At 36.9% G+C, this 9,160-nt stretch overlaps 1 protein-coding gene across 1 annotated transcript; it reads left to right on the top strand.

Moving 5' to 3' along the window:
- Positions 1–2,161: 2,161 nt before the first annotated feature.
- LOC110904618 (glyceraldehyde-3-phosphate dehydrogenase GAPCP2, chloroplastic-like) lies at positions 2,162–3,596 on the top strand (the record flags this gene model as incomplete). The annotated part of the gene is made up of 7 exons (XM_035981113.1): positions 2,162–2,204; positions 2,426–2,526; positions 2,748–2,860; positions 2,965–3,064; positions 3,189–3,264; positions 3,382–3,489; positions 3,547–3,596. Coding segments are annotated over 7 exons (591 nt in total), but the record flags the coding sequence as incomplete, so codon positions are not given.
- Positions 3,597–9,160: the final 5,564 nt, after the last annotated feature.

Genomic DNA, 9,160 nt, shown 5'->3' with positions numbered 1-9,160 from the left:
CTTCTAAGTCAGTGGGATCAAAGTGTTGCAAATCATTTAGTTCAAAGCACAAGTTGTCTGACATCTGGTTTTCACAGTTTGCAGTGAAAGCATAATTTGCAGAGTGAGAATCAGAGTTAAAATTTCCACCAGCAGTTATGTCAATAAAATGATCATAACTCTGATCCTTACTACTGCTACCAGATTCTTCCTGACCAAAAAGAGTTGTGCTGCCAAATGAATAATCATCAGCAACTTTACCAGACTCTTGCAACTTCCTTTTCTAGTTTAACTCCCTTTCATAGGTCAGGAGTCTACCATGGAGTTGGGTCAGGGTCAGATCTTTGAACTCGGCTGAATTTCTAGTAACAAAAGCAATTGTATCCCATTTTTCAGGTAGTGATCTAAGAAACCTGCTATTTTGAGTTGCATTTGGAAATGTAACTTTAACAAGTCTTAGCACACTAATGAGACAATCGAATCGTTCAAACTGTTGGGTCAATGATTCACCCTTGATGTGACAGAATGTTTCTTACTGCTGATTCAGAATTTCCCTATTGTTTTCAATAACCTCTTCTGTTCCCCCAAACTGTTCCTTCAGTGCATCCCATAGCTCTTTGGCACTGTTACAATGTAACAGTCCAGCATAGATTTCATTGGGTAATGCAGATGCTATGATGCTAAATGCTTTGGCATCAAGTTCGAACTTTTGAAAGTCAGTTTCAGTATAATTTTCAGTTGGTTTAGGTACGAACTTCTTTGCATCCTCAGCACTTGGCACCATAGGAACATGGGGACCAAAAACAACAGACCTCCAACATCCAGTATTCTGTTGAGCAATGATGTGACCCATCCTTCTCTCCCAGATGTTGTATTCATTACGTTTAAGCATGGGTGGTTTGAAAAGAGAGCCAATGTTATTCTTATCATCTTGTGATTGTGACGGCATCCTAGTTGTTTTACAGGCACTGATTAATCAACTTTAATGGTGATTAAACCTTGCTCTGTTTTTCAACAAAACGAACAAACTATCAGTATCAACGATTGTGAGCTGAACTATTTATGTCAAAATGATTGTTAAATCAAATTTGATTGTCCGAGCTCTGATACCAATTGTTAGGATCTGAGTTTGGATTGATTGTGTTTTACGTTAGAATTTATTTCAAACACTGATTACAATTGCATGTATGGTTACAAACTCCCCCTCAGCCTGAGCTCACAATCGTTTGTTCGTGCAGGAGAAAGATGGTGAAGAGCTAATAGAACAGTACAGAGCACTGTTCTATTTATAGGCACGAGACAAACCACTGAGCATCTTTGCTGACATCACCATGAAAGTGACATCTAACCTCCTAACAAACTCTAACATCTGACCTATACAAACTCTGCTTATGCTAACAGCTGTTATTACAATACAATTCATAAAGTAAACTAAACTACTGCTGCATCTTTCCACTAATGTGAATCCAGCAGCACTTTACATATTCAGCAGAGCTTGACTCATAGCAGTAGATTGAACAGCAGAGCTTTAGTCTTACATCAGTCTTTATCTTGGGCAACAGCTGTTGGTCAGCAGTTTGTAAAGATCAGTAGATTGGAGGTCAGCAGATGTTGAAACCACTTTCAAGGGGAGAGATTTGAAGCATAACATCTGCTTATTCTAGATCCACTGCCCTGATCCAGTTTTGGCTTTAATTATCTAGTCCTCTGATAGGGTTCAATTCCCAACAGCAGGCTTCTTTCGAAGCAGGCTTCTTTCGAAGCAGGCTTCTTTCGAAGCAGGCTTCTTTCGAAGCAGGCTTCTTTCGAAGCAGGCTTCTTTCGAAGCAGGCTTCTTTCGAAGCAGGCTTCTGGTGGTTCAAAGAAATGTAGCAATATTAAAGCTAGCATTCAAAGCAAACTACCCACTGGTCTTATATTCGTGAACGAACAATACGATGGTTGGAAAAGAGAGTGTTTAAACATCTTACGAGGCAAATTCGACAATGAAAACTGAAAGTTCGCACCAGACCAGGAGATACTGCATTCACGAAGAAATTGTTTGATATTTAAGGCTACTGCTACGCAGATGCCGTCAATTATTATGAGTAAGAAGATGTTAATGCGTTTATAACATGCACTTTACCTGTTTGATTAAATGCTTCAACTGTTTCTTACTTTTTTCTGACAAATTGAATGTTTTATTGAGTCTGGTACCAGTGGGAAGACTAAGGTTGGAATTAATGGTATGTTATTGTTGTTTTTAGTTCTTCTTTTTAAGTATGGTGATGTGATATTCAGGCAATTTATGTGCTAACTGTGCTCATTTAAGGTGGATGAGATTGAAATTGGGGCTTCAGTTTTGACAAATTACATTATCTTATGAAAGTGAACATGTATATCATTTTTTTTTTGTTATGGTCTATAAGCGTCAAGATTGAAGAGCATTGTCATGTTAACCTTGCAGGTTTTGGAAGAATTGGGAGGCTGGTATTGAGAATAGCAACATTTAGAGATGATATCGAGGTTGTTGCGGTCAACGACCCTTTTATTGATTCCAAGTACATGGTAAAGATGAACTTTACAATAACTATGATTCCTTTTGATCAGTGATTGGTCTAATGTTTTGGTCTTTTTAAGTCCAAATATTGCTCGATGGTGCATCAACTCTGGCCTTTTAAATGTCATGCAATGAAACATACAACTAAATGTTAATTGGACATATTAGTATATATGAGGGTTATAAAAATGTATTTGAAAGATAGCCATGAAATGAATGTCTTCTCCAGGCTTACATGTTGAAGTATGATTCTACACATGGCCCATTTAAAGGAACCATCTGGGTTGTTAATGAATCCACTTTGGAAATCAATGGGAAGCATATTAAAGTTACTAGCCAAATGTATATAAGTGGTCTTCGTTTGGTTAATAACTTTTTTTACATTTGTACTTGTAAAATGAGCTTCTATTTGTTTTAGCCTAAACGTTAACTTCATACATGTTCAGAGACCCTGTAACCATCCCTTGGGGTGATTTTGGAGCTGACTATGTTGTAGAGTCTTCTGGCGTTTTTACAACTCTTGATAAGGCTTCAGCATACAAGAAGGTAAAAAATCACGGTTTTGTAGCATTTTTCGTGTGGTTCAGTTTTGATTTATCAGAATTTGTCTTCCGATTATGTTTGTATATGAGAACAAGTTTATGTATTTGAAGTTGACTATTATTTTCAGGAAGCTTCTTTCGAAGCAGGCTTCTTTCGAAGCAGACTTCTTTCGAAGCAGGCTTCTAGTGGTTGTGCGTACATGGGTTATTTAAAAAGTCAAACTATATGGATAAACTAACTAATTCCAGGAAATTTGTAATTTGAATTTAAAAAAAAAAACAAGATTGTAGGGATTATTGTTTAACTTCACCTTTATATAGATAGGAGAAATCTGGCGTACTTTCACAAACTCGCCAACACCTCTCCTACTCCATCATTTCAAGCATGTCAACTACCACAAGCAGGGTTTCCTCTAACAATGATTCCAGGTAATAATACCAATTCGTATGCAAGTTTATCATTTTTTTATTGTTTCTTATTCATAGTAAACAGTGTGTTTTTGTGTGTTCTACTGATTACAAGCTGGAGTAAATGATGATCTTACTGTTATGATGTGTTTAAACCTCTGTAAGGTTAACGGAAACATTCAATTTATAGATTCATTACTAATTATAAGCTGATAACAGTTGTTTGTTTGAATTCTGATTTGAATCTTAGTTTTATATATTTTTTTCAGTTTTGTTAATTCGGTTGATTATCTGCTAGGTTAACTTGGAGATCACTTTACTAATCACGCCAATCAAATTAATAGGTCTATATTCCCCAAATTCCACTGGATCCGTCACTTTGGGGACCAATGTGATAAATGACAATCCCACCTTCCGACTAATCTCCCCCGAACTGAAAAATTGCTGAAAAATCTGAACGAAATCACCTGAAAAATAAGACCAATACCTCTTGATAAAACGAAAATTAAAACCGTCTGGACCAGGCGCTTTATCACTACCACAATCAAAAACGGCCTCTTTTATTCCTTTTTCTGAGAACTGACCAACCAACTCGTTCGCCTCCAGGTCGTTAAGTTTCTTTATCCCATAACAATCAAGAACCGGTCGAATCTTCATTTTCTCAACAAATTTGTCTCTAAAGAATCGAAACACCTTTTTTTTAATCTCCGTAGGTTTAGAAACCCATTTCCCATTCACCGTTAACCCCGGAATTGAGTTACTAACACGTCTACTGTTTATCATACCGTGAAAAAATCTAGAGTTCTCGTCTCCATCTTTCGCCCATTGAACCCGAGCCTTCTGTCTAAGATCTTTAACCTTAAATTGTTCTAGCTCACTGATCCTTTTCTTCGCCTCCATGTATACCCAATTCTCCACCTCAGAAAGGTCCCTAAAGTCAAGAATGGCTTCTAAATCATCCACCTCTACTTTAAGGCCTTCTAATTCCTCAACCTCCTTAGCCTTGACCAATTTACTCCATATAATAACCTCTGCCTGAATCTTCTTAAGCTTGTTTAGTAAGATGACATCCGGAGGTCCCTTTCCCACAAAATCATCCAACGCTTTCTTTACTATTTCCTCGAAACCCTCCCGTTCCATCCATGAATTAAAAAAAACGAAATGGTTTAACACCAAAGTTGCGAGATTCCACCTTAAGAAGCAACGGACAATGATCATCTTTCTCACGAGAAAGTGTTCGATACTCCGCATTAGGCCATTCGTTAAAGAAGTTCCAACAAACAAAGATTCTATCTATGCGGCTTAATTTGTTACCCGCCTTGAAAGTGAACTTCCTTCCGCGTAATAAAAATTCAAACAAACCAGTCTCCTCCAAAAACTCATTAAATTCCCGTGCTTCTACCATATTAAATTTCGAGTTTCGCCTTTCCATACTATCTCTAACGCAATTGAAATCGCCTCCCACAATCCAATAGTTCTCATCCGCAACAATAAGCCTTTTCAACTCTTCCCATACCACTCTTTTATCCACCAATTTTTGAGGAGAATAGATTAAAGAATGTCATGGATATCATTACGAATGAAACACAATCAGCTTTCATATCGGGGAGATATATTCTAGACGGGCCTTTGTTGATCAGTGAAGTTTTGGCCTGGGCTCGGAGGAGCGGGAAAGAAATTTTTTTGTTTAAAATTGACTTCGAGAAAGCATATGATAACGTCAATTGGGGCTTTCTTATGATGGTGATGCGTCAGATGAAGTTCCCGTAAGTGTGGTGTAAGTGGATTTATGGGGTGGTTTCCTCGACCCGTTCTTCCTTTTTGGTTAATGGTTCTCCTACGTTTGAATTTAACTGTGGTAAAGGTATTCGACAAGGGGATCCCATTTCTCCGTTTTTGTTTATTATTATTATGGAGGCGCTCTCTGGCCTGATTAACAAAGCGTGTGATGTTGGGGCTTTTAAGGGGGTGGTCCTTTCTAACGAAGGACCTATTATTTCTCATCTGCTATATGCAGATGATGCCATGGTAATAGGTGAGTGGTCTGACTCCAATTTTAAAGTTTTGAGGAGGCTATTGCGGATATTCCATTTGTGTTCGGGCTTGCGAATTAATATTCACAAGTCTACGCTTTTTGGGGTGGGGAAGAGGATAGAGGATGTGAGTGCGAAAGCAGAGGAATTGGGGTGTAAATCGGGGTCTACTCCGTTTACGTATTTGGGAATCCAAGTGGGTGCCAATATGGGTCGGATCAATAATTGGGAACCTGTGTTGAAAGTGTTTCAGAATCGTTTATCCAGGTGGAAGGCTAATGTGTTATCTATTGGTGGTAGAGTCACTCTTATTAAATCTGTGTTGGAGAGTTTGCCGACATATTTCTTCTCATTATATAAAGCTCCAGTCGCAGTCATCAAAAAACTTGAATCTTTAATTAAGAAGTTTCTTTGGGGAGGTAATGTGGAGGTGAATAAAACTCATTGGGTGGGGTGGGAGGTGGTCACTAAATCGAAGAAGGAAGCGGGCTTGGGTATTAATAAACTTGAAGTGAGTAATAACGCTTTGATTTGTAAATGGTTATGGCGCTATCGTACAGAAAGTGAGGCTCTTTGGAGGAAGGTGGTTGATGCTATTCATGGTTCGGCTAGAAGATGTGATGTGTGGTTATAAGTTGAAAGTGGGTGATACCGATTTGATTGGGATGATAAAAAGTAAATTGGGAAATGGCAAAAAGACAAGGTTTTGGATTGACCCTTGGATTGACCGATTGCCTCTTATGAAGATGTTCCCGAATCTTTTTCGGCTAGAGAAAAACCGATGGTGTGTAGTTGCGGATAAACTAGGGGAAAGGAATGATGCCGAGCGGATTACTTGGGATTGGAAACGCTATCCGGCTACAGAACAGGAGATGTCCGAGTGTGTGGAGTGTCATAGGAAGATTATAAGTGCTCGTTTATCCAATAATGAAGATCAATGGGTTTGGGATGCGGGCGACTTGAAGGAGTATTCGGTTAAAGATGTGAAATCTTGGTTGAAAAGTGGGGGATCCGATGAGGTGATTAATCCGTATGTTTGGTGCAAATGGATTCCGAACAAGTGTAATATTTTTATGTGGCGGGCTACATTAGAGAGGATTCCGACCAAATGCGCTCTTCGTAGGAGGAATATATTTACTTATGACATTTTAAGCGGGTTATGTGACGATTATGAGGAATCGGTGGATCATATGTTTACGGCTTGTAGAGTCGCGAATGGAGTTTGGAGTGGGATTGCTAGTTGGTGTAACATTCCTCCGATGTATTTGTTCTCTATCAAAGATGTTCCAAGGGTAGTTAATCAAGTGGGTATTTCGAAGGCTAAGAAGGATATTCTATATGGTATATTCATCTTGGCTTGTTGGCGGATTTGGAAGGCCCGTAATGAAAAAGTGTTCTCCAATGCTAGTACGAATGTGAGTCAAATTGTATCCGAAGTCAAAGGGTTGAGTTTTTTGTGGTATAAAAGTAGAGGTAAAGGTATGGGGATTGACTGGAAGGGTTGGTATACCTTCAATTTTGAGGTTATGTAATTTTGTTTGATTCGGTTATCTCCTCCTTGGAGATTTTCCGTGTTTTGTTTTTTAATGAAGTGAAGCTTTCAAAAAAAAAAAAATTCTGCTAGGTTAACTTGCAATGAACGTTTTAGTTTATAGCTAATTCATTGAATGCTAATGACATGATTGTCCTTTGTTTGTAATCATGTGATAATAACTCCAATAAAATATTGATTCCGAATGATCGGGGTTCTAAAATATTTCTTTTGATGATTTCTGATTAGTTTTCTTTTGATGATTTCTGATTAAACGAAATATTTAAGATTAGGGTTTGAAGGAGGGCACCGTTTCGGTTGCGTATGCGTTGATTGTGAGAGCAAATGAGTTTTAATATTTAAGAGTTGATAAGATAAACATTAATTAATCGGAAATAATGCTCTTCGTTAAAAAAATAGTCTCTCTTTTTCTTCTTTGTCAAATCTTTTTCCTTCAAGATTTGAATTGATTCGCTCGTGCGTGCGTTTCTTTTACATCGGTTGATTTTAGTTAATGAGGGTAATATATATAACTTTACTTTATACAATATATAGTAACTTAAACCTTCTGTTCAAACCTCTATATTGAAATAAAAGATGCTCAAAACTGAATTTAAAAATTGAAACTTAATCTTTGATTGCCTGATTAGCGCAAAATTTGAATCACAATTGAAAACTAACTATCCTTTTGTCAATGGCCGAAATTTGAATCATAATCGAGTTCTTGTATTTATTCAATCAGTAGCAATAACAGAGATGGAAGGTTCCAATTGCTGTTTACCAGGTTCAATCTTTCTTCGAAAGTGGCTATTCAGAAGTTGTTCATAACATATGGTTTCATGCGGAAATATGTGATGAGAGTGGCGATTGAAGCTCGGCGGCACTTATAATTATAATTAATTGATTAATGTGTCATAATATAATACGTAATAAAAGAAAAAGAAGGTTGAAAATGAAAGAGGAAAGGGTGCGTACGGGAGTCGAACCGGTGACAAATCGGAGGTGAAACGGTTTGCATTTTTTGCTGAAAATATTTTCAGTAATAAATTTATAAAGCGCCCAACTAAGTGTTGGGTTTAAAATCAAAGGATGCCTTTCAAAAGGTGCCTTCCAATAAAAGGATGTGATCATGTGTAACACATGAGTATTTTTAATTAATGTGATGTTTTTATAAATGCAGATGAAACAATCAATCCATTTGTTAATGCAAGATGAATCAAGATACTAATTAAGGTTTTCTTATGTTTACGGTTTCACCTTTTCTTTTTCTATATGTATATCTTTCGGTGTTGGTTTTAATTATAGATTTAACGGCCCCTAACCATTCTTATTAATCTAAACTTAATAAAGAATTCCTCTAAATGCCAGGTGGCATGCTCAAACACTCCAAGCGGCTCTAAATGCCAGATGGCAATTTCTCCTGCTGCTCAAACATTCCAAGCAAATACAAAACCTTTCAATTCTCATACGCTCCTGCATCTATTCTCATCAAACTTCACAAAGACGATTAAGGCGTCCATCCAACTACTTCGAGAAAGCTCTATCATGCGAATGCTCTCCCGTGATCCTCATGTCCCTAAATATGTATTCTTTATCATATGTATCTACAATTGATTATTCTGACAGAATCTTAGGGTTTATGTTTTCTTTTACCTATTGATTCGAATCACCGATCACGGTTGTTAGGGATTGGATGATAATATTAGTTGTTGTTTTTTTCCGTTTTATTCTTATATTGCGTAATTGTTTATGCTTTAGTTTGTTTATCAGCCGATCAAGAATGGCTCTTTAATTAGTTGAATAGATTTATGGTTTTTATTCCCTCTACCGTTTTCTAGATTCCATTTACATGAAATCAACCTCCATAAAAAAAGGGAAAAAAATCAAAACAAAAGATTCAAAAGTCTGTTGGTTTCGTGTTCTTAATGAAATTGAGGTTATACCAATAATTTTTAATATGTTAAGGGTTTATTTACAAATAAATTTTTAGTATGTTAAGGTGAAGATGAACCCTGCATTTTTGTTCCGAAACAGTATTGCTACATGTTGGAATCTTGTATAATATTCTTTTAAATTGTTTTTCTTTTTCATTCTTTCTGAAATTCATTATTAAATCCATGACTATTTT

The sequence above is a fragment of the Helianthus annuus genome, chromosome 2 (genome assembly GCF_002127325.2).
Source record: "Helianthus annuus cultivar XRQ/B chromosome 2, HanXRQr2.0-SUNRISE, whole genome shotgun sequence".
In the NCBI taxonomy this organism is placed as follows: Eukaryota; Viridiplantae; Streptophyta; class Magnoliopsida; order Asterales; family Asteraceae; genus Helianthus; species Helianthus annuus.
The sequence above is the reverse complement of the archived record's forward strand: the minus strand, read 5'-3'. Positions and strand labels throughout refer to the sequence as shown.